This window comes from Maylandia zebra, linkage group LG15 (genome assembly GCF_041146795.1).
Source record: "Maylandia zebra isolate NMK-2024a linkage group LG15, Mzebra_GT3a, whole genome shotgun sequence".
NCBI lineage: Eukaryota > Metazoa > Chordata > Actinopteri > Cichliformes > Cichlidae > Maylandia > Maylandia zebra.
In genome coordinates, this window is record NC_135181.1 from 40,893,518 (window position 1) to 40,919,168 (window position 25,651).

General features: G+C 42.0%; 3 protein-coding genes across 3 annotated transcripts; 2 read left to right on the plus strand and 1 right to left on the minus strand.

The window, feature by feature from the left end:
* Positions 1 to 3,381: 3,381 nt before the first annotated feature.
* LOC101486438 (growth arrest and DNA damage-inducible protein GADD45 beta) lies at positions 3,382 to 5,040 on the minus strand. The gene is made up of 4 exons (XM_004561542.5): positions 4,790 to 5,040; positions 4,488 to 4,589; positions 4,150 to 4,372; positions 3,382 to 4,027 (listed from the first exon to the last, which is right to left on the minus strand). Exons 1-4 carry the CDS (start codon positions 4,831 to 4,833, stop codon positions 3,914 to 3,916), a joined length of 483 nt encoding a protein of 160 aa, XP_004561599.1. The 5' UTR covers positions 4,834 to 5,040; the 3' UTR covers positions 3,382 to 3,913.
* A 15,174-nt stretch (positions 5,041 to 20,214) lies between these two features.
* On the plus strand, positions 20,215 to 21,393 carry LOC101471114 (growth arrest and DNA damage-inducible protein GADD45 gamma-like). Its single transcript, XM_004561577.2, has 4 exons — positions 20,215 to 20,268; positions 20,632 to 20,733; positions 20,840 to 21,053; positions 21,223 to 21,393. Exons 1-4 carry the CDS (start codon positions 20,252 to 20,254, stop codon positions 21,388 to 21,390), a joined length of 501 nt encoding a protein of 166 aa, XP_004561634.1. The 5' UTR covers positions 20,215 to 20,251; the 3' UTR covers positions 21,391 to 21,393.
* A 1,773-nt stretch (positions 21,394 to 23,166) lies between these two features.
* On the plus strand, positions 23,167 to 23,959 carry LOC101471410 (growth arrest and DNA damage-inducible protein GADD45 beta-like). The gene is made up of 4 exons (XM_004561578.3): positions 23,167 to 23,178; positions 23,316 to 23,416; positions 23,511 to 23,724; positions 23,846 to 23,959. The coding sequence occupies exons 2-4, from the start codon at positions 23,316 to 23,318 to the stop codon at positions 23,957 to 23,959; spliced, it is 429 nt and encodes a 142-aa protein (XP_004561635.3). The 5' UTR covers positions 23,167 to 23,178.
* The last annotated feature ends 1,692 nt before the right edge of the window (positions 23,960 to 25,651 follow it).

The following is a 25,651-nucleotide window of genomic DNA, read 5'->3' on the forward strand; positions in this document are numbered from 1 at the left end:
TTTACACTCCCAGTTTCTTTTACTTAATGCACACACGCACAGGGATATCGTTGTGGGTGTGTAAAATGATTAATGCAGGCGGATACATTTCTTATTCACATCAGGGACACAGTGACCTCTGTGCTGCCACCACTGACGCCTCTGGATCAGATCAGTTTGCCTGCTTCAGGGCGTGAGCTCCTCATGTGTAACCCACTGCAACTGCACTTGCTTAATGTTAATGTTTACATAGTGCTGCTTTCATAACCGAGGATGACATGGCAGGCACCTGTAAAAATAATTGTGAATAAAACAAATTATAACATCTTCATACAAACATCTTAACTTTCAGCATGAATAAGTTCAAGTCTTGTCCAAATTGTGCTCAATTAAGCTGCACTTGCAGAAAATTATTCTAGCTGCTGAAAATAAAATTCACTGATTAAACTTCTTGGATATTCTTCTTGGTGTTTGGATCACCACATCACAGTGGAGTTGTTAAGATCAGTGACTCAGCAGACAGGTAGGTGCTTTAACTGCATCTGTCAGCCTCACCTGAATGAAATCACTCCTGTACCACGGTTTTATGAAGGGGGAAACTATCCATGTTTATTTCTGATGTTGATTTGAAGATTTTAACTTGGTAGTCTATGAGGATTGACTCATTTTGACTCTCTCAAATTATATGATTAGAGGGTTGAAATTTATTGGAAGCATAGTTTCAGTAAAAGGTCTGCAAACGAGTGTGAGTGAAAGCTGGACAGCACAGAGCAGATGCTTAACGTCAAGAGAAACTAAAACTTGATACTTGACATTGCACGGCTCAGATTGAAACAAGGATCAGAAATGACACCATCAGAGACGAGGTGTGAAAAAGCTTCGTCACAGCCACTCCATGACAGTGTGAGCAAAACACTGTGTAAATCTGAAAGCACTTATATGCCTCGTGTGTTTTGCCCAATGCAACTTGGCTTCCAGTCAGACAAGCTGACTGTAAACTAGCAGGACAGAGGCAATAACTAAGCTAGCATAGCACAGACGAAACAAAGCCTTTTTAGAAGCAAGTTTTCCCTTTTTGCAACCTCATTCACATGCCTCTCTTGTCTTGGCAGTTATTTTGATACAGCATGTTTAACTATAATTAGTAGTGTTCAGTTCATGATTCTTAGAATGCCGTACATAATGTCTCTAAAGACAACTGCAAGCAGAGAGGCTAACTGCACTATAACTGTACATGCTGTATTATTACACTGTGTGTGTCAGTACATTTCATACAATTCATTTCGTACAGTGCTATGTACTGCCTTTAGCAACCAGCTGATCATGTCAGGACTAAATTCTTGCCGCACACTGTCTGAGCTGAGCTGCCAATCACCTGAAGAATTTGGGAGTGCTGGCCCAGCAGGGACGGGTCGCTGCCAAAACAATCAAACCTGTGGCGTCAGCAAAGTGGTGGAGTCCCCATCAAATCCATAAGCGGGAGGAGTAACAGCAGGATGTGACATCAGGATGTGACATCATGGGCAGAACTGGCTGCAGGCCCAGCTTTAGTTTACTGCTCCGGTTTCACACAGGCACACAACTGGAAGAACTCGGTGTTCTTTTTCATACACACAATGTCTCGTATAAAAAGGTTCAGTATGCATAAAGAAGCCAAGAAAACTCCAGGGAAGTAGTAACAGGCTGTTCACATCTATTTTAAATCATGTTTGATGTCGTGAAATATAAATAATGTCAGAAATAAACCACAAATGTTATCAAAGAAGTATCATGTTAGCCCATGAGCTAGAGCCTTGAGTCCAGCGTGTAGTGCATTCAAACATTAATAAAACCCTGCTCCAGACCTCTGATATTTGATAGAGCAACATGGTCTAGGCTTAAAACACAGAGGGTCAGTACTTTCACTGTTTTAGACCCATGCTGTGGAAAAGGTTCTTCTTACTATCAGATCAACTCAATAAGTTCTCCATTCAAAAAAAACCTTCAAAACCCACTCGTGTAGACTGGCTTTTGTATAACATTTTATAACGTCTTGCCGGTGCTTTATACTGGTGACTTCTTTATTTTTTATTGTTTTTGTTTTTCATTGTTCCCCTGGTCAGACTTTATGTAAGTTATTGCTGCAAAGAACAGCATTAATAAAGCTTAAAAAACAAACAAAAAGCCTTATTATTGTCTATATCTTATCTTCTTCTTTTTCAAGCAAGGCAGCCACAAACCCACAGGACAGGAATAACCTACACACCGTCCAAGTATCACCATGGAAACCGAGATGGTGTGAAGATGTCCACCGACATACTCCTCCGTGTTTTCATCCATTTTTATCCTGCAGAGTCACAGACAAGATAAACCATTTATATGCATCATGCAAACAACTTAAAACCTAAGTTGGATTAACTACAGAACGGCACCACATTTCCACATCAAAGGCATTTTTTTGTCTGAAAAGTGGATGCAACAGTTTTCTAAGAAGATTTTCAAGGAAGCATTTTCCCATTGAGCTGCATCAGCTAAATGTAAAATCCAGATTATTTGTAAATGATTGCACTTTTTGCACTGGAACACTGTCAGCATTTTACAGATGTGCTGAGTTTCATTTAACCTCCTAAGACCCGAACTCTTCCAAGGCATGCATTTTGGATTTCTCTTTGATATTTGGGCATATTTGGACCTAATGAATGTAAAAGAATGACCAGATTTTTTTTTACCTAATTTTTGTTTCTAAGAAAAATGAGAGCCACATATGAGGATATTTGTTTAAAATTTCGATAGAACAATAGTAGTATAACATCCTTGTAAGTGGATATCAGGCCCTTGTAGAGCAAAATTCAGTATTTTGGTCTAAATAACCCAAAATGTGATGTCCACATATATGGACGCAGGTCCTAGGAGGTTAATATAGTTGAATCAGTTCTCTGATGACAAGATTGTGATACCAAAGATGTCCTCTGCATGTTTTTTAGACCAGTAGGACACGTTCAGAATAGAGAACTGAACCTTGTGCGAAATTAGTGGAATGTCCTTTAAAGAGTCCCCTTCATGGGGCCAGGAATAGATCATAATTTGAGGTCCACACTGATACTATCCAATAGAGAAAAGGCCACCATGAAAGAGAGATAGGACTACAAAAATTATAAGAATCAAACTGGACCCAGAACCATTTGTCTTTCTACAAATATAGGACCTTAAGCAGAACTTGATAAGTTTCCTGTGGAACTTATGGGGCCAGAATTTGTTGATGGACCCAACACTGCATGCTAGTTTTTCTAGACATTAATTCTAGATTCTGTGACAGAACTGTCCTCCTATGCTTCAGAAATGACACAAGACCCCTTTAAGGTAGTAAAACAAACCCACACTCATACATACACACTTCTTTTAGATGAACCACACAAAAATCGATTATATTTCCATCAAAACTTTATTGACCAAACAGAATAAGTCACAATGTGGTTTCACTTCTCACTTGTGGCAAATCCATCACATCAAGCAGACTCATATTTAATGTATTTAGATACATCAGTGTGTAAAATCACATCATGACAAAAGTTCATGTGCAGCAAACAGGTAAGCAGAACACCTGCCACACCTGCAGCGCAGATAGTCGAGAGCTTTACATGCAGCTCTTCAGTTCGTTCATGTGACCTCCATTTGCGTCACTCAAGTCCTGGTATTTCATCTTCACTTCCCCCTCTGCAGCTCCATGACTGAGACTTCCTGCTCAGTCTGGTCCAGCTTCCACAGCCACTACCAGTACCGACGTTTCACGTGCTCCACGAGGACAAAAAGACCTCCCCCATCGGGCTCGGATTTGGCTCGGTCCGGCACAGCACAACAACTCATACCGCGTTACTTCTGCGCAGGTTTGATTGTTTTCACTCTTTTCTCACCGCTCCCCGGCGGTCTGATTCGGTTTGGCTTGGCCCGGTTCCAGTCAACGATCTTGCAGCTCCAGGCAGGGCACCCACTGATTGCTGCATCGACTCTCCTCACAGAAACTGCCGACGTCTTGCAGGGCTTGGCACTGCAGAGGCTGCACTTGAGGGTTCTGCAAAACACGGTGGGGACGGACGGTTAGATTCTCGGAAACATTTTTTTTTAAACTTACAAGAGTATAATATCATGAACTTGTATCATTTCTCGAGTAGCTCAAAGCAAGTTTACACTTACATTGACCAGAATGCAGTGCAGATCCCGGGGTTCATTGCTGTTGCTGTCCTCGGTGTCCTCCTTCAGCAGCTGAGCCAGCCGCCTCATGCCTGACACCCGCAGGATGTTGATGTCGTTGTCGCAGCAGAAAGCCTGCAACAGCGTGAAATGGATCTGCAGCGCTATGTCGTCTTCATCCTCCTCATCAGTTGCGAGGATGCACAGTACAACGCTGTCTGGGTCTCTGCATGCGGGACAGAAGGTGAAAGACCCGGTTAATGTCAGCGTCATTACATATTTCTCATATCAAAAGCTTTGGCGTGGTTAATTAAGGTGAGGAAAATCAAACTTATACTTACACATTCATGAGTTTGGCGGACTCGTAGACTCCAACCGTGAGACAATCCTGCTGCTGAGCAGCGACCAGTAGCTCCTCCAGAGCTTGACTCACCGTCTCCATCCTGCAGAGAAGCGGAGGCGGTTAGAAATGTGCGAACGACACGACTAAACTGTGGCAAACAACTCTAAAGTCTACATATAAGCATGCAGATGCAACCTTTAAAGTACAAGCCGGGATTATAAACTCAACTAGAACGCGATCTGTAATGTCAGATCAAATGTGCCAATGCGTAATTGCGCATCACACACAGCCGAAACTTACTTTTTTTCGGTGCTGTTTGATCCAACGACCTCTTCCAAAGTCATGTTGAAGTCAGTAAAATAATCCACAAGATCCAGGATAAGAAGAAATATCCACAGCGCGGGGATACGGCTGTACTATGAAATTCCTGATACAACGTCCAAACACAGTGGTATTCCAGATCGTGTAAAGGTCCTTTCAGAGTCCGTTAACTGAGTAACAAGTCCGATTACTGCGAGACCGCGAGCAGAAAGAAACTGTGCCTCTCTCAGCCGAAACTCTCTGTTATATTACTGCTTCGCGACCGTAGGCGTGGCCACGCCCAGCCTCTCGTTCGTTCATTGGTGTGCCGCTATGAATACATCCCCCGTTCTCTGCGCCTATTTGCTGAGAGCCAGAAGACGCTGGTGATCCCACGTTGGTGGTTTCGGAGAATCCCCCGCTCTCTCCCTCCTTTTCTTCCTACGCTTCTTTCGCCGCTCTGTCCCTCTCTCTCGGTTTGTTTACCGGCAGCTTTTCTTTATGAGTGGAGGAATTTCCAGATCTCTGTCCCCCCCCCCCCCGCTCCCTCGTCCCCACTGGCCGAATAAAAGAAAGCTTCACCGTGGCAATGCTCTCGCATCGTGTTCGTGCACAAACCCCCCAAATACACCTGCACACCCGCGGCGACGCACATGAAATTCAAATATATTTCAAATTATGTTATAAAAGGGAAGCTGGAGCAGCTGACCAGCCCCGTGTGCGAGCACGCGCTGAGCGGACATTGTGTAACGGCGTTGTGCAAGAGCAAGGTTATAAGAAATGGGAAAAGGCGCTGTCTGATAAGCACGAGGCGAAATTCACGAGAATCTCAGATGACACTGATGTTTCTCTTTTATATCACACATATTTTTTATCTTTTTTTTTCTTGCAAACCATTTGAGGCGCTATTGCAGCTGCAGAGCACGTGTTGTTCTGAAGCTTCAGCTCAGCACCACTACCTCCAACAGGATAAAAATAATCCTTCGATATAGGATCAGAGCTGTTTATCTGCTGAAGCCTGCAACAGCAGCGTGCAGAACGGAAGTGTGTTACAACAACATTCAAAACTGTTATCATAACCTTCATATTTCACATTCATGAAAGCAGGTTCCATTTTTCTGTCACATGCATTTTTAACATCACACGCAGAGCTGTCACACGCCTGATCGGTGGCCCTGTGTGTGATCAGGTCCACTTCACCGAGCCTGATATGAACTCTCTGCCCATTAAAACCAGGTCTCAGACTCCCTCCAGCGGCTCCATAATGCATCTGCTGTCAGCGGCGAAACCCCCAGAGAAGGCATGTTGGAACAGCACCCTGCAACAACCGTTTGGGTCACGCGGAGAGCAAGAGCGAGTCCCGGTCTTTGGAAAATATTGGGAATTCCTAAAGGGGAGGTTTAGTGAAAAACATTTTTAGGGGGTTTGATGTTTTGTTTTGTTTTTCGGGGACTTCCTGGGTCTGAATTTCCACGAAAATAAAATTGAAAACGAAACTATTTGCAGGCTTCACTTTACTATGTGCAGCAATTTATTTGAAATTTATCAAAATCCGCCTGTAATCTGTGCAAACTCTGTGTGCATAGGTAACAGGGCAGCCGCGGCTAAACAGTTTCAAATCCATTTATTAGGAACATCCACAAATATGTAGGATTGTTTAATAAACAATGAAATGTTGTCTATTGTCGCTTACATTGTAAGCACTTAACTGATTTAGCACTTGTCCACTGAAAGGCGCAGAAAATCTGTTGGCGTTGCCGTATGAACAGATTTTTCTGATGTTACTGCGCCACCTGGTGGAAAGATTCACACTTTACGTGTGTAAATAATTGTGTTATGGTTTTGTTATATTTTATAGTGTTTTCTTACAATTTCCAACAGAAATAGATACTAGTTAAATACATTAAATTATTATATTTATTGATATATTTAGATATTCATGGAAGAAAACAATATAAAATGAAAGAAAGCAATACAATAAATATTTATACACATAAACAATATGCCCACTACAATTTTTACTAAGCAAACATTGATGTGTTATTTTATGGATAAGATTAGTTTAAAAATGTAAATTTTTCATAGTCTGTGTATTGTTTTATGCAGATTTTACACTCCAGAATTCCCTCAATAAATAAGCAGTAACTAACAAATTATAGAAATATGGGTTTGATATAAAATCTCTTTTTCTGTTTCATTTCTTTCTGAGCGTCAGTTGAGATCTGGTGACCGTGAAGGCCGTAACATATGATTTGTATGAGGGCTCACCAATAACTTTACAACAGGTATGCACTTTAAAGACGATATTTCTCCATGAGACTGAAATATCCATGAAACAGTGGAACAAATAAATGAAGCAAAGCATAACTTTAATGTTAAATAAAGTGCTAAGGGCAAAGTATTTTCATTCTTTCAAGTACATCATCAGTAATTATACAATACTACGATAAGTGCAAAATCTGCTATAAAGCATCCAAAATTCTCACCTTCCTATGATCTAATTACACTGTACTATTCAGGGTACCAGCTTTATTAGAAAGTATCCAAAGGGGCTCTTCAACTGGTGGGGAGGCTTTTACATCCTTGCAGAAGTTCACTGCTCTCCGGGAGTTCACTCTGCAGGTGGGAGAGAGATATAGGAGAGATGGAGAATGAACTTAACCTGGCTGTCTATTGTCTTGTGTAGTCTGGGAGATGAGTGGATGGGGTGGGTGCGGTTTTCTCTGTGGTGGGGTCGGGTGGGCTGCCCCGGATTCTGTGGAGCTGGGCGGTGCTGCTAGCTGTGGGCCCCGGTCCAGATGGGCCTGGACCCCTTGCCTTGGTGGGTTCCAGAGGGTGGGGGTGCCTACTAGGGTCAGCAGGGGAGCTGGCCCCAGGGAAGGACCATTTGCCCCTCCCTTCTTTCCCTCCACATCCCTGACTTCCTCCCTCTTCCCACTCCACCACACCCACCCACGCATGCAGGGCCTTGGAGTGCGGGTTTGTCACCAGGGTGCAGGGGAGGCCCCCCCACCCCCATTGCCCGTCGGGGGGGGGGGGGGGGGGGGGTGGCTGGGAGGAGGAGTTGGCCATCAGATTGGGGTCTGGGACGTGGGGCCTCCCTGCTAATGCGGAGTCGGGGGCGATCTGCTTGTCTCCACTCTGGGGAAAAGGGTGACACCTCCTGGGTTAGGGTGCATTTTCCCCCTCTAGGGGCAGGGGTACCTGGATCTGGAGTACATTTGGGGAGTGTGATTGTGTGTACAGTGTCTATTTATGTCTGTCTCCACGTTGGGTGAGTGCTGAGTATTTGCATATGTGTGCATGGGGGGGGGTGGATGTTCGTATCTGTGTGTGCCTGTTCGTCTGTGTCTATATGTCACGTCGGGTCTTAGACGCCACCTTTCTGGGGACATCTCAGGCCCTCCAAGGTATGGAGGCCTATCTCCCCCCACCACTCTCCCTGCCGGTGGCAGATGCCCTCAGACGTCGGTGCATTGGTGGTTCTTGGTGTCTGGTGCTGGGCGCTCAGGTACGCACCGGCTCACTCCCGGTGGCTGCTTGTCGGGTCCTCGCGCCTGTGGCTCGGTCGGGCCCCTTCGGGGGGTGGGGTGCCCTTGGGCTCTGGGCCTGGGACTCGGTCACTCTGGCACAGCTGGCTGCTGGTGGAGCTCGCAGGCACATCACTGCAGCCCCCTCTGGCTTCTGCTCCACGACTGCTGGGTGACCCCTCGTCTGGGGCTCTCCTCAGCTCTTTCCGGGAGAGTGGCACCGTTGCCCCTTCATTGGTCTTCCTTGGACTCTTGTGCTCTGGGGGTCTCTGGATGTCTGGAGCCTGGATCTCCTCTATACCTGCTTCATGCCCTGGAGGACGGGGCTATGGCCCCCACACCCTCTAGCAGATCGTTACATAAAGAAACCTTTTGAATACAAGCACACTGATCCACACAGGTGTACACACAAACTGTATGGGGGAAAAAGTCCTCAATATGTCTCCTGAGAAAAAAAGGTTTTTATATAATTTTTTTTCTGTAGGATGTTGGATTGTGGCACTGTGTGACGGCCATCTGAGCCTCAGATTATGATCAGTGTCAGAAGAACTGAAATACATTTTGGTGCAAGACCAAATAGGCCTTAAAAAGTCTAAAGAATAGGTCATTAAATTCATCCATCCATTCGCTTCCGCTTATCCTTTTCAGGGTCGCGGGGGTCATTAAATTCAAATAAATAATAATGCTTATACAAGAAATACTTAATGAAATATTTGCAAGAATAATCTCCAAGCTTCTTGAAGGTCATTCAAAGTTATTCTTTGGATTGTGGCTTTTGCTCTGGGGAGGCCAATCCATGACTGAAAGTGTTCCATTGTTTGTTTGTTTTTCTCCTATCCATGTATGCTTTTACTGCATCTGTAGTATGTTTAGGATCATTGCCATAGTGAGAGATGAATTCATTGCCAATTAGATGCTTTCAAGATGGAATTACATGGTGATTCAAACTCTGAATCTGCTTTTGTGTTCGTAATACCATCAGATTTGGACAAAAAAATGTCAAGTTTGCATTCATATGGGAGGGGATAGCTCAGCAGGTAGAGCATTCACCATATGATCGGAAGGTTGGGTTTCAAATCCAATCGAACCGGAACCCCTGAGCAAGGTGCCGTCCCTACACACTGCTCTCCGGCCACTTGATTGGTGGCTGCCCACTGCTTCACTGAGTGAATGGGTCAAATGCAGAGAGTAATTTAGTACTTTAGTAGTAGTAATTTAATACAGGGGATTAAAAAAGTATACCAAAAAAAGCATTTTACATAACAATACATGTATGAAGCTGATGACAGTGGAACAACTGAATATTTGTTGTACCTCCCGGAAGGAATAATGGAGTGACCCAAGCCACTGGACGCCATGCACTGATGGTTGCAAATCAGCTACAAAAGAAAACATACCCCATTTTGTCCCAGGAACACAAACATCTCTTCTGTTTTTTGTTTAAGGAGCACAAGACTAGGGATGGGTATCGTTTAGGTTTTATCCGATACCGGCGCCAAACCGGTACTTTTGAAATGGCACCGGTGCTTAAACGGTGCTCGAACCGGTGCTTAAAGAATGGAGAACACAAACTTTGTCCAAAAACCTCTTAGAGACTTCTAAAAATAAAAACCTTTTTCTGCAAAATGATAACCAAGTCAGCCTTTTCCATTGATACAACATACCTCTTTTGGTTGGAACCGGTGCTTAAACAATGGAAAACACAAACTTTGTCCTAAAACCTCTCAGTTTTAGCTGTCTTTATTTTATAAAAAGATAACAATGTTAGCCTTTTCTGCAGCTATAGGGCATATATGGCATCACTCAATCAAACAAGAAGACAGCCGAATGCAACTACGACGGTGTTTGCTAGTTCACCTTACATGCATTAATGTAATAACATATGGCTGGCTGTAGCTCAGGTGGCAGAGCAGGTCAGCCATTAATCAGAAGGTCGGTGGTTCGATCCCAGGCTGCCTCCTGGCTGCATGCCAGGCAAGATACTAACCCCGTGTTTGCCCACTGGTGGCGCCAGTGTCCGGCAGCCTCGCCTCTGTCAGTGCGCCCCAGGGCAGCTGTGGCTACAATGTAGCTGCCATCACCAGTGTGTGAATGGGTAGATGACTGAATGTAGTGTGAAGCGCTTTGGGGTCCTTAGGGACTAGAAAAGCGCTATACAAATGCAGGCCATTTACCATTTAGCCTACTCAACGTAAATTACACATGAACAACATGAAGCTACTCACGCAGAGAAGAACGGCTGCTGCTGCTGCATCATCATCCTCAGCATTTCTGCTACACTGGCAGGGCTAGGGGGCAGGACTCTCCTCTTTGGGTTCTTGGGGGATGTTGCTAACTCCGGTCCGATAACAGGCACCACACCCGCAGCAGATGTGCTCGGATCAAATACGGTACATTTCTCGGCTTTTAAAAAAAACACCAGGTGTTTCATCGGATTCGAGGTGTTACCTCCTTTGACACAGTATCAGCTTAAAGCACTTGTTGCTGCTGAGTTTGCATCTTTTGCTGTGAAGTACAGCCAGACTTTTGACCGCTTCGCCTTGGGCATATTTAATCTGTAGCTCTGCTCTAAAAGAACGTACGTACCTGGGCCCGCCTACTATCCTTGGAAACGTAAAATGATTGGCTAGAATCCAAAGTGTATCACAACTCAAGAAAAAAAAAAAGCACCAAAATAAAGCACCGAAATGTGCGCTGCTTTTCGGTCTGGTTACTACAGTTTATGTCAGAACCGGTGCCATGATACTGGTACCCATCCCTACACAAGACAACTTGTAAAAATGGACACACTGTCCCATATTAATACAACCCCTAACGATCCTCTAGGACAGCGGTCCCCAACCCCCAGTCCTCGGACCGGTACCGGTTCGGTTTTCAGGGTTTTTATCGGTTTTCAGCCTTATTTTGTTATTGTTTTTATCGTTAACTCTGTTTTCCTGGATCTTTTGAAATGTGTTATGAATAAATCTTTTTTTCGGTACCGGTACTAGTTTTATTGTGAAAATATTGTCGGGCATAAACAGGTCCGTGGCACAAAAAAGGTTGGGGTCCGCTGCTCTAGGGCTAACACACTCAACGATGTGCTAGCAACCTGTCCAGGGTTTACCCTGCTTCCCACTCTGTGACAGCTGGAATAGCTGGAAGAAATAGTTTGATCCATTACGTTAGCAGGGTTCTCTGCTGTTACACTGCAGACTGCTTCCCCTGAGTTGGGGCTGTCCCAAGCAAAGACATTTAAGTATCGATCTACTAGTCTACATGCCAACCATTACCCATGGTCATTAGCTCTGGGTAACTGCTGAAAAAAATGGACTTGAAATGGATCTTTACCCTGGTCTTCATCCTGTTTCGGGATTCTCTCTTTTTTGTGACATTGTTGCAGACTGATCCAAACAAAACAAAACAAAATAAAAAATATCTCTATCAAGAGCATAGCCACAGAATATTGTATGATCAACTGATGATATAAGTGATAAAATACACTGGCACGTGAGGGTGGTTCAAATACAAGTAAACTTCAATGAAGTTCTCAGCAAATAAGATCTTGCAATTTGCCAAATGTAACCAAAAAAAGACCTCACCACTAGATGGTAGTGTTTCACCAAAATGTTTTAATATGGTGGCCTAAGAAAACCAAGCATTTGCCCTGAGACTGTTGTAATGGTTAGCACTGTCGACTTACTGCAAGAGGGTTTTGGGTTCAAACTTCCTGTTCTTCTAGCGAAGTCTGCATGTTGGTGATGAGAGTCCAGGTGCTGCACTGTAGCACCCTATCCTCCTTTGGTCTTCTTCTTCTGCAGGGCTTAGAGCAGACTGGTTACCACACTGACTCACTAAGATAAAAGTTGGGGTTGTACAAAAGTTCACACTATTAGGGTGAATTTAAGCCAATTTCACAAACCAACTGCATAGAAGATGTCTCAGTTGTTGAATTCTTGATGACACGAATGGGACATTTTAGCTGTACTTACGATTATAATGTATAATTGCAGCTTTAAACGCATTGGGTCTACGTGTGTAACTGGATCTTGAAGTTATTTAAAGGAACAGTTCCGCTTCAAAATACAATATACCTTTTTCCTCTGGTCTCTTTCCACTTTTTTCCCCGTATTCTACGTTGCGTTATATTCAAAAGAAAGCGAATGTTTCTACATCTTCCAAACCGGATTATTATATCTTTTTTGTCTAAGTACTTTTAGCCCTAAAGTCCGATGCTCCTGCTCCTCACCTCTTTTTTTGTTAAGCTAATCGGTTCTGGTAATGATAAAGCACGTGTTCTTTTATCAGGTCCTCATTTTGGTTTTTAAAACAGGTTGAATGGTTGCTAATAGGCCTCATAAGGAACAAATGAGAAGCTTTCCACATGGAAAGAACCCGGGAGTGTCCCGTTATAGCTTCCATAACGAGCGGCCAGGACTGAGTCGAGCTTGGGCAGAAAGATAGCATTTTGTGGGAGAAGCAGAGGTGGAAAAATAAAACAAATAAACAAAAGAAAAACAAAATAAAACAAAATATTTGTAATAATGATACAAAGGAGTCGATGCCCTCTCCTAAGGCAGATTCATTTCTGGGACTAACAGATTTTCTTTTTTAAGTATGTATATAAAGTACAAAGGGTGATTGCTCCCCAAACTGGGCTTTGTGTCCATCTTTCTTTAAAAACACAACCAAACAAATATTTACAGGAACAAATGAAGTGATTCTGTCCATCTGCAAAGTAGCGTTTTCATTTGGGGAAACCTGCAGTCAGCCGAGACTGAAGAAGTCACCTGGATGAGTGACGAAATGTTTCTCCCACCGAAAACGCCATGTCCAGATGAACAGAATCGACTTGACCTGACCTGGACGACTGAGCATGCGTCCAGACATGTTTAAGTTTAATGCTTTCTTTTTATCGTGTGCATTTCCGTGGGTCGATATTCAGTACGAGCTACACTGTAAAAAAAATTGTAATATAAAAGTATTTTACGGTTTTGTACTGTTTTTCTAGAATATTATTAAATTTACATAGACTGTGATTTTACATTTCAAATGTAAAATAACATAAAATCACTGTAAATGTAATAAAACATCATTTTCTTGTTTGTTAAATGTATCTGTCTGTACATATGCATATTTAGATTGTTAAAATACATTCACAAATGTATCATAATTTCACAAATATTTGTCCGTTATTTGAAAGATTGAACTGTTAAATTCAAATGTAATGCTATGGAAAAATATATAAAATGATTCTGATAAACTTTTTTTTTTTTACATCAAATAATGTTATTTAGGACGATCGTGGCTCAAGAGTTGGCAGTTTGCCTTGTGATCAGAAGGTTACCAGTTCGAGCCCCGACTCGGACACTCTCGGTCGTTGTGTCCTTGGGCAAGACACTTCACCTACCGGTGATGGCCAGAGGGGCCGATGGTGCGATATGGCAGCCTCGCTTCTGTCAGTCTGCCCCAGGGCAGCTGTGGCTACAACCGTAGCTGCCTCCACCAGTGTATGAATGTGAGAGTGAATGAATAGTGGAATTGTAAAGTACTTTGAGGGTCTCGAAAAGTGCTATATAAATGCAATCCATTATTATTATTTAAACCAACGGTTAACTGTATATTTCTGTAAATTTAAGTATTATTATTCATATTGCCGCATTGACCTTGTTTATAGGTAATTTCATTGTTTAATCATGTTAAAATGTTCCTAATTTAATGTTTAACCCTTTAAAGCTGGTCGAAGCGGCATGCTCTGTTTTGCATAACTATTTTTAAATAGTTTTAAAAAGCTAGCGCAATAATTTTTTTTTGCATATGAAACCGGAGGAGTTGTTCTTACGTCTTATGCCATCAGCTTGTCCTCGGTCACAGTTTCCTTCCACATATAGCTTTGCAAAAACTGCATAAAAAGCACTTGCAGCAACAAAAACATAACATTCCAGAAACACGCTTTGCCGATCTGATCAGCTGTTTGTAACACTTTCTACGTCCATCAGCGCGAACTATCGCATGTCCACCATGACCTGCCCGAAACCGGAAGTGATGTCATTTTTGCGGAAAATGTAGTTTTCCGCAGTTTTCCGCAAAATGACTGTGCAAATTCCCTGCTGACTCGGCCTCAGGATGTCTAGAGGCAAGAATCAAGCGCACCCAAATGAGGGCATCAGTGATCATGTGCGCATCACGCAGAGGGAGAGTGAGAGACGAAAAGCAGCAGCAGAGCATGGCAGTGGTATCAGTTTATGTGATTCCGTGTGCGTTAATGAGACTGTAAGTGTTATTACCTTTGACAGGTTAACTGGTATGATAATAGTTATAGTCGTTTGTGTATGTTTAAGCTAAAGTTATGCCTCAGTACACTGCTACCACGTTAGTAGGTTTATTTAATTAATTAGCACTAAGTTAATACCAGTGGCCAGAATCTCCCCCAATGACTATATCCCGCGGTTAAGGGATTTTTCTGTTTATCGTTTAGTTTAACTGTTGTTAGCTTGCCACATGCTTGCCTTAGTACTAGCAACTGGGAAGATATGTGCTATTTAGCCAACTTCTGGTCTTACGGCGACCCCTTGTGGACATTGTAAAATATTGCTGTGTCTGAGTAGATGATGTGCTCTGATTGTTGCTTAGTTATCTTTGACCCTGCTAATTATAGTATTACCAGTTTCTGTTTCCAGACAACCATGCCTATAGTCACCTATAGTGCATCTGCCACGATTATAAGTGCATATCTGGCTGTATCATAGTTGGATTTATCCTGGCAAGCCCTGCTGTAACCAGTTCTTCTGTGAAGCTTCATTAAAGACGGTGAACTAAACTCCTGGACTGCTGCAGTCTTTCTGACCGAAGACTTAGGCCAGACTTGTATACCCAGCACTTCCAATATATATTCTACAAGTGGTCCTTCGAGCCGGATGGTATACAAGCTGCGCTATGGCTACACCCAGAGAGTTCAACGACAACCAGCCTGCACTGAGTCCCCGTCCCAGCAGGCGCACCTCGCAAACAGAGGGCGCCCTTACTCCCAGCAAATGGGCGATAGAAAACCGATCGGTGCCTCTGCCTAGAGCAGGGCGATATGGCCAAAAATATTTATCACGATATATATTTGAAAATTTGCGATAACGATATAACTGACGATATAATTGTGGCGAGACAAAATACAACTCCACAACATTACTAGCGCAAAAACACAACCTTCCATTTATTTTCACTTAAACAAGAAGCTGGTTTTTATGTACATTAAAGCTTTATAAAAATGTAACAGTGCAAATGCAAATTCCTTGCTGAAAGTTTAACCAAAAGGCATTTCCAGTAGAAATGGGCTGACATATCCTGAGCATAACCATGTATAATATCCACTGAAGTTAAAAAGAGGTGCTTTGCAACATTAAACTGCAGTGTGCAGTACGTATTTTTCGGACCATAAGGTGCACGGGATTATAAGGCACATTAAGCGAAACAAAGCAGTCAGATAAATCAAACTTTATTAAACTCATTCTTCTTGCTTCCTCCACTTCTGTACCATTGTTTCATTAATGTTGAATTCTCTGGCAGCTTCTCTATTCCCATGTTGTTGCAGTATATTAATGACTGACCTCGTATTGTGGATGGATTATCTCAGTTGTTCTCCTGACTGAAGTTTGGTCCGTTTACAGCATCCTGCCATGCGATTGCATTTGTCTCTAACTATCAGAAACCTTAACGTTAACTTTTATAAGTGGAAAAGTGTTAGTGTTCGTCCTCCAGCTTCACTGTTTATATTATGCTAACATAGCTGTGTTGCTAGCGATCACGTAGCACATCATTATATACCAGCTAGCCCAACTTCAGTAACCCTATAAACGTCACTGCTGTTTAGTTTCCTGTCTTCATTTATGTTGGAAGTGATAGCAGAGCTGTACGTTTGATTTTTTTCAGAAATCTCTGTCTCTCAGTCAGAACATGCTAGCGAAACTAGTGAGCTAACTTCCGCTAGCTTCCGCTAGCTTCCTGCTAACTTCTAACTCGTTAAATGTAATAAATTTTGTTTTCATGGATGCCTGGAAGTTAAACTTCATAGTTACACCTGGTAAAGCAGCAATGCTGATCGTTTTATTAAAGATGAAAGAATTTAGACAGTTTTTAACTCTCAGTGATGTTGCAGTGTTCGTTTGACCTGAAGTATAATATACTTCAGGTCAAACGAACAGTAATCTGGGTCCTAAACTCCATATTATGGAGTTTAGGACCCAGATTACTCCCAGATTTAAGAGCATCTTAAGTCTGACAATAACGACGGCCGCTTGCATGTTCTGCAAAAAAATTTGCTTTGTCATGTATCTGACAAACACCAAACCAGTTCCACATCACGGAAGTGATGTGGAACTGGTAATGAACCGTTTTTCAATACAAGCTTCAGTGCCACGAAGCTTTCCGAAGCACTGAAGCTTGTATTGAAAAACGGTTCATTACTCGAAGCTTTTCAACACAGTCCTCTCCGGTGACATCTGGTGGTGAAACTTTTGAAGAGCAGCTTGAATCTGCAAAATAAAACGGACTGCTCAATTATCACTGCTCACTCAAGAGTGGAGTTCTCTCTGATATTGGGCCACCGTTCCGTTGCTTTGAACATGTAATTGGTTTTGTTTTCTCGATTGGGGGGCTGAAAAAAATGTAATGCGTATTTGCGTAATACATTTTGATCAATAAACTTTCCCTATTTAAACATGCACTATGGTGTGGCCTTTCTCTGCTCATAACTCCTTGATGTTGGTAAATACAATAAGTGAGCAATATATATAATATACATATGAGAATGCACAGCACATTATGGAGTATGCCCCTGCTGTGAAGTCCTGCCTCCATCTACTTGTCGTTTAATCACTGGACAGCTGGACAGGTTCATACAAAATATTAGATGAGGCCAATTGTCCTATACATATTTTTGACCTAGGGGTGGGATTGATTGTGAACTGGAAAGGGAAAATGCTTAGGAAGCTGAGTACGGCTGCATCGTCACTGATTTGTAGAATCATTTTGATTCGATACAGGATCCGATTCAATTTGATTGGAATCTGGAAAGTTTTGCCTCAGTCAGAAATATTACAATTCTGATCATTTAACAGTATATATCCATAATTTCGTATCTATTAAAAGAAAGCTGACACATGTGAGACTTAATTAGAGATGTAAACAGAGAGTTATGAAACCTGCAGCTGCAGAAGCCAGCGAAGAAAAAAGAGGCAAACACAGCGCGGACCCGCCGACACATCAAAATCTGACTCTGACGCGTCGGGTCCGCGCTCTGTGTTCACGTTTGTATGCAGAATCCGTAAACCTGCTCCCAGTTACTGTTTTAGCTGTATGGTGTTTGACGACATGTTGTGAGGTTTAACCTGAGATGCTGGCGTTTCAGGCATAATAACGTTAATTCACAAATCGACACAGGATTGTAATGAATCAATATCACTTTATTCAATTTAGCATGGATTGTAATCAGAAAAGCGATAATCAAAACCCACCCCTAATCAAGAACTTGCAAAGTAAAAACATGATCTATGTCAGGTAGCCCTTTTGTTATTTACATTTAAAAAGAGGATTAGTGTTACTGTGCGCTGGCTGAGTCTGTTTCTTTTCTTAGAAATAGTTTCTCCTGCCCTGAAGAAAATCCACTTGCATGGAACAGAAGAGGCTGTGGAGTGCAGGAACTACACTGCAAGTTGGTAGATATGCAGGTATTCCTGGGTCCTGCAGACTATCACCTAAAAACAATAAACAAAATGATTTTCTAAACTGTAGCAATGTAATGTACGTATAGTGTCAAATACATTGTTGTAGTCTTCATTAGCTTTAATTCACATGGAAGTGTTCCTAAAGTCATATGCTGTAATGATATTTACATTATGAAAACATGATTTTGGACATTTCAAGTTTTTCACTTCGGCAGATAAAAAGAATTGAGCAAAATCAACTCAAAATATTCCCACACGCCAGAACGTCCTCTCTTCCTCGCTGGCTCCATATCTGTCAGTGGAATGATCACCTCGTCGCTATCTGTCACCATCAACACACTCCACGAATCCCGTGGATGATTCGCTTCCTTATATCCGTTTAAATCAGGTACCGAAGCAGTTACGTGCGTAATGAAGCTTCGGACGTCACTGGTCACGTGACTTTTGCCAAACGAAGCAAGCCTCGACACAGTGCTTCTGAACCAGTGTGTTGTTTTTTTCGACACACGCTCCGGAGCGTCAGCTTCAAGCGGGCCATCACTACTAGACAGCATCAGTCTCCTGCACTTCTTTGACCGCTTAAGTCGAGTCCTACCACAGGTTCTCTCAGGTGAATCCCTGTAACAGTGAGTCAGTCTGGCACTTTCCAACCTGTTTTCTTATCTGTCTTACAGATAGATCTTTATTGTCACTGTTTGGCGTCTCTCTGCAGCTTTTAGGTTTTTGCATTCAGATTTTTCGGATAAGACAATTAGATTAATAAAGATAAAATACGTTTAAGAGGTACCTGCACAGGGAATGTATCTACACAAAAGGACATGCACAAGTTATATACAGAAAATATAAAATAAAAGAAACGTTAATAAGTGGGTGGAGTGTGTTTCAGTGTGAAAACAGTCGTTCAGCTGAATTTGGTACTGAAAGAGCCGTGACAAATTAAGTTTCATATTTGCTTTGAGGTACACTGTCGGTGTTTGCGCTGTTCAGGGTCAGGGGGAACATTTGTTTCATTTTAGCTTTTGTTTTTTTTTTTTATGTTTATACATACAGAATTTCTATAACAAATGTAATGTATGAATTATTATTTAACCTGTAGAAGGATCTTTCTGACCCCAGTAGCAATTAACCTGTTAAGAAAATTTAAAATAAATAAGAGCAATAAAATTTTATTTTCCGTGCATTCTAAAAATTGCAAGTTGTTTTTTTGTTTTTGTTTTGTTTTTAGAAATATGACAAATAAAATGTTTTATTTTAAAACGGAAGTGTTTTACATTGCTCTCTGGAAGTCTAAATATTGATACTTGTAAGATTTGATTAATTCTCCTAACGGAAATGTTTAAACATGATGTTAAACATAACAGTTTTTTTTTTCTTTCTCTTGGGGTGTTTTATTTATATCATTGTAAATCATGAAGTTGAATCCAGGAAACCCCAACCCATTTAAAAACCTCAGGAAGTCCACAAATGCACAACAAAAGAGAAAGAAATGAAACACTCTTTTATTGAATTATACATATGTTCATCTCACAATTCCAAAGACTAATCAACACGCATTTACGGAAACTGCTGATCTTCAATTTCGAGTTTAATTTCCTACACACTTCATATTAAGGCAGTGTCTAAATTATTTAGGGGGAAATGAGATCTGCAGAGACAATGCAGAGAGCAAGGTTCTCTGTCCCAGTTACACCCCACCACCGGCAGGGTGGGGGTAGGGGTCCGAGACCTGGTGTTGCTGTACGAAGTTCAGTTCAAGTCTGTAGGAGACGAGGGGGTAAGGGGGACGCACAGACATGTTTGTTTGACCTCAATTAAAGTTTTTATTTTACTTTTTAATTTCCAATTGTCGATAAATATTAGAATAATCGTGGGCTGGGTGCCTGGTCTAAAAGTTTGCTTCGGTCAAGTAAGGTCAGGTAATTACACATGATTATAGCTGTATAACAGTGTCAGAACCTCCCGTCCAAAAAAGTGTAATTATACATTTCTTCCCGTTTAAAGAAGACATTTTCTGTTTCGGACTTTTGAATTTTGTACCAAGCATTCGCACACGTGACTTGCAAATACATTTTTAAAACCATTTAAAACTGTCTACCTTCAAACCGCCTGCTGTGTTCAGGTGGGCCAACCCACCCCACCTGAGTATAAATGAAGGACCTGATCCACTGGGCTCAGTTTCTCTTAAAGACATACACTCTGCTCCTGCTTTGGATCTCTGCACTTTTGCTACATCCAAGATGACCGAACAGTGGATGTAAGACTTCACGGGGGGGTTTCCACAGTTTGCTTGTGTTTCAGTTCAGTGAAACATTCTGCGGTGTCTGAAAAAGGATTTGATTTCTTTAATCACTATATTTGTTTACGCTAACTTGATTTTGTAAGTCTCAATTTTCCAAATTAAAACTTACATTGTATCTCAGTGGTGCGTAATTACGCACCCCTGCTACACGATACATTGTAAGTTTGCTCAAATTTCATCCCAGTTTCGGGTTTTTATAGCAGTTTCTAATGTTGAGTCATGGGTTAGGGTGTATTCTCATTGTTTGGGGTTATTTGTTGACTTTGGGGCTGTTTTGTCTTAGTTTGTGCGCATTTCTAACCGTCTGCGTATCTGTAGGATCAAGATGGTGGGTCAGGCTTTGGAGGAGCTGCTCGTGGAAGCTTATCACCAGAACTGCCTCAGAATCGGTGTAATTGAGTCCTACAAATACATGAAAGCGTTAGTATTTTAATTTTTACGTTTAAATATAGTTCAAATGCAGTAATTGATCTAATAGTGGAACAACGTGGCAATGGTGACATTAATGTCGTCCTGTTTCCCGCAGAAACCCGCACAGAGTCGTCCTGTGCGTCCTTGCCAGCGAAACAGAGGGTGACATTATGTTACAGATGAATCTAATCCAGCTAAAGGATATGTGCTACAAGAAGAACGTCAGCATCATGTGTTCGACAGACACGAGACGGCTGGCAGAGCTGGTGAACATGGATGACATCAACGGCAACGAGGCCTCGCGGGACCTGCACTGCATTCTGGTCACTGTAAGCCAAATTTCCATTTGTGCTGCTGCGCAGTTAACATGTTTGCCGATTATCTCTATTAAAATCGTTGTAATTTGTACACTTGGCTTCATGATAGGCTACTTCGAATAAGAAGCAAAGTGATGTGTTTTCCGGGAGTTTCACCGTCCTTCCTCGCTGTGTTTCGCAGGTCCCTCCAGTGAAGCCGCTTCCACACCAGGCCCTGCAGATCCTCAGCAGCTTCTGCGAAGAAAGCCGACGGAGGGACTCGTCGGTGCATTGCCTTTCTTGTTACTACGTTTGTTCTTATCGCTACCCAAGCCGCAGTTGTTGTTGTTGTTGTCGTTGCTGTAAATAAAAGTGAAGGATTTAATTCTTCAGCGTGTTCGTTGTTTCTGAATCCACGTTCTAAAGTTGCAAAGAGAAAAAAAAATGGGGTAAAGGTGAAATCCTCAGTTTCAAACTTTCAATGTATTATTTTTAAAACGAGGGATTTACTGCCTCTTAAAGCGAAAACTGCACAAAGTCATATCTCTGCCAATGAAACGGATGCGCCAAAGCGTCCTGGGGCTGTCTTGATGAAAAATAAGAGAAAAACAAAAATTAAAATAAAACTAAAGCCAAATAAAGTTGATCATCTCGCTGTTTCATTTCATTGTCAGTGCTGTACAGAAATTTCACGACAACAAAATGCTTCAAGGCCAGATGACAAAAAATAATTAAACCAAACAGACTTCGGGCTATTCTCTGCTTGCAAATGTAACTAAAATAAATGTTTTAAGAAAATCTTTAGTTTTAGTTTTCATGTGATCTTGGAATTTTTATTGGCACTAAGTTTTTTTGTCACCTTTGTCTAACTATCGCACACTTTCTCTGCCGACAGAGACAGACAAACCCACATCCCCTCATAACGAGCAAACTGAAACTGAACAAAAAAAAAAAAAGACTGTGGACGCATTTCGGGTGCATGCCTGTAACAGCGACCCTGTTAGTAAATTTCACAGCTTCACCTTATCAGCGCCACTGATTAAGTCTTTAATCAATCAGGTGTTTTCCGCACGAGACCTTATTAGGGGCTTCATCAAGTTTAATGTTCTCATTCATTAAACACAATAGCCATGATTCAACTGAAACATTTCCTGGAGGTGTTTTCAGAAAACCCCAAAATCACTCAAAGACTGACATAAACTAACATAAAATGCCCCCACATCTTGTGTAAACTGGATTCCTTCACTTAATTGATCTTGTAATTTTATCTGATATTAACGTATTAATGTAATAAACACTGAATATGAAGATAAATACTTACAAGTGAAAGAAACTGCAGAGATTTAAAATCATAAATCTTATCTAAATACACAGTCCAGAGATTGAGTACAGAGCCCAGATATTTCTGGGGGTCTTATCCCTGCAGGGACAGTGAACACATGATGTCCTTAATGTTTGAGTGAATCAGCCTAAAGAAACAATCAATGCACTTTCAACCAGCTATCAGCTACAGCTCACAGCTTTCTGCATTGTTTTCACCTTAATCTCTGCGAGCCCTTCACGCGTCCACCGGAACACTTTTCGAATTCACCAAACAAAAGAGCAGAACCCGTTTAAACCCACTCACTGTGCACATCTCCAAAAGGTCCATTCCAGGTCTACGTGACTTGATCAAAGAGGGAGAGGGCGCTTCCAGTCATGTTTGTCAAACATGCGTGATGTGAAGCATGACAGGAACAGAGACGCTGCACATACATTTGAAATATAGATATCAGAATATTATTTTGAATATTTTTGCGTGCCTCTTCTTGCAGTGGCTCATCCATAAAAAACAAAGCTAATATACAGCCTTATCTTGAGAGGTTATCCCTATGCTAAAATCATCTTCTCCAAAGTTTAATTATTATTTTTTAACGAGAAGGATTTAAGCAAACAAACTTGTGTGCAGAAAGAAGAGGAGGGAGACAGGGAGCGAAGTTTGAAAAGGGACGGGGGGTACAGCTGGCCAGTAACAGAGGGAGTGGTAAGGTGTGACGTCCCAGAGCAGGTATGAAAGTTTTGACCTGAAGAGACAGAGATTCGTCATTGCTCAATGACCACCGACTTGTCTCCGACTACTTCTTCTTCTTCTCTGGAATCCAGCAGCACACAGAAAAAGGTAAGATAGGCATGTTTGGTGCGTAATTACGCACTGACACAAGTTACATTTTGAATCCGGCTACAGTGCACTTTGATAAGCTTTTATGCCCTTGTTTAGAGCCTGTATTATACTTACTTTCCTTCGTGTTTCTGTAGATGGAGACCATCAGCCAGACTTTGGAACATGTATTGGTCACAGCTCATCATCAGAACTGTCTGACTGTGGGAGTTTATGAGTCTGCAAAATTCCTGAATGAGTAAGTATTAATGTAAAGCAATTCATTTGTACTGTCAGAATAATAGTGATTTTGACGCTATGTGGGGTTTATTATTCTCCTGTCCTACCCGCAGATACCCGGATGGCGCGGTGCTGTGTGTGCTGGCCCTTGATGAGGAGGATGAAGATGACGCTGCGCTGCAGATTCACTTCAAACTGCTGCAGGCTTTCTGCTACGACAATTACCTCGACATCCTGCGAGTGACGGGAATGAGGCGGCTCGCTCAGCTGCTAGAGGAAACCAGCAACAGAAGCGAATCCCGCGACCTGCATTGCATCTTGGTCACTGTAAGTCCAAACGCCTCATTCTGCTCCACTGCATTTGTCAAACTTTGCCAGTGTGGATCCCGACTTATTTTCTAGATAAACTCTGGTTAACATAAATATTCAACCATGCTTTGTTTTGCAGAACACTTCTGAACAGATTCTGCAGTGCGAGGCTCTTCAGCAGGTCGCCAGGTTCTGCGAGGAGAGCCGCCACAGGTACGAGTGTCTCCCCCACCTTGAGCTGCAGGACCGCTGACCTAAACTAGACCGCTGCAGAGCGGTTCGAATTAATGGAAACTGGCCCAAGTAGAGTAACGGGGTTTTGCTTTATCGGGAGTTCAGTTTGATCTGGTTCAGGACGGGAAGCTGAAGGCCACGAAGAGGTGTGTGAGAAAATGTCTAGACATGTGACCTGAGTGGACGGGTGGAAAACCGAGGACTGCTCGTGAAACTCGAACAGCAGCCGGCAGAGGGTTCATCCAGACCCGTGTCAGATTTAATAGAGCAGTTGAGGACGATTTCGTTTTAAAACGCAATCATTTTGTTAAGCAGTGCATGCAAAATAAATTGCAGTTTATCAACTGAAAGAATGTGCTTCAGTATTCCCTACATTGCTCGTAGGGGAGACCGGGGATAGTTGTAACGTGGGTCAGTTGTAACACTTCCAATTTCTCCAGTCAGGGCTAAGTTTCAAATGATGTGACTCATCCTGTGCATGCCCAACTCAGTTTTGCTATCACATGTGAAAAATCAGCACATTTTGTCAAACACAGACAATTTAACATGAAAAAAAGTCATTTGTATGCCAAAAAGTAAGTTTTTCTACTTTATTTCAATTTCTAATAGCATTATCTGCTTTGCAGTTAAACTCATCAAACTCAAATTATGTTATTTGTATGTCTATGGGGATATATTCTGTGTAAGTCTTTAGTGCTAATGTTTTAGCCGTTGCCTGTAATGTTAGCTAGTTCATGGCTATAGGAGTCTGGGTCAGTTGTAACAATAATGCAGATGTTACAACTTACCACACTATTACTTTAACTTATATTAAACAAGTTGGGGCAACGGCATCAGCAGAGAGAGGTTCACTGGTCGCTTTTGTATATGTGGTTAATGCCATTGGCAACACAATTCCTCCACTGTTTGTGTTCCCACACATACATTATGCAGACCACTGTGTCAGAGATGGACCAGTAGGAAGTACTGGTAGTGGAAATAAATCAGGATGGGTGCAAGAAACAGATTTCCTCATCTTTCTGAAGCACTTTGCAAACCACACCAAGGTAAGCCATGATAAAAAGTAATGGAATTGCGGTGCTGGTGAACAACTACAATTTTTCAGCTTCATTGTTATGTTCAAAATTGGTGCAAGAGCTGTAGGTTATAATGCCCACTGAGCCAATGAGGCCAAACTCAAGGAAGACCAACCAAAATTAATGAAATATTCAGTTGCAGAAAATTCCATAATTTGTCTTTTTTGGGGGGTTGGAATATGTTCAAAGTTAGATTTCTGCATTCTGTCACACACACACACACACACACACACACACACACACACACACACACACACACACACACACACACACACACACACAATAAATAAAACTAAAGTAAAATGAAAAATGTTTTTAACAATAAACTCTTAAGTGAAATAAGCAAATCTACTTAAACTCAACTTTAAATAATTTAGCAAAGATAAAACCAGGATGACTCCCTGCTACACCCTGTGCAGAACACGTTTGGGTGCAGCAGGTTGTTTAGGATCAGATTTGGCATCATGCATAAGGGATTAACATTGCAGTGAGACAGATGTGTAAGCATTGTTGCTACTCACAGGTTATCAGATGCAGAGCACTGTGTTGAATAAACAAAGATTACATGTTAATATTTTGTCAGTACCCTTATTTCATTGTGTTACATTTCACCCCAGGATATGTTACAACTAACC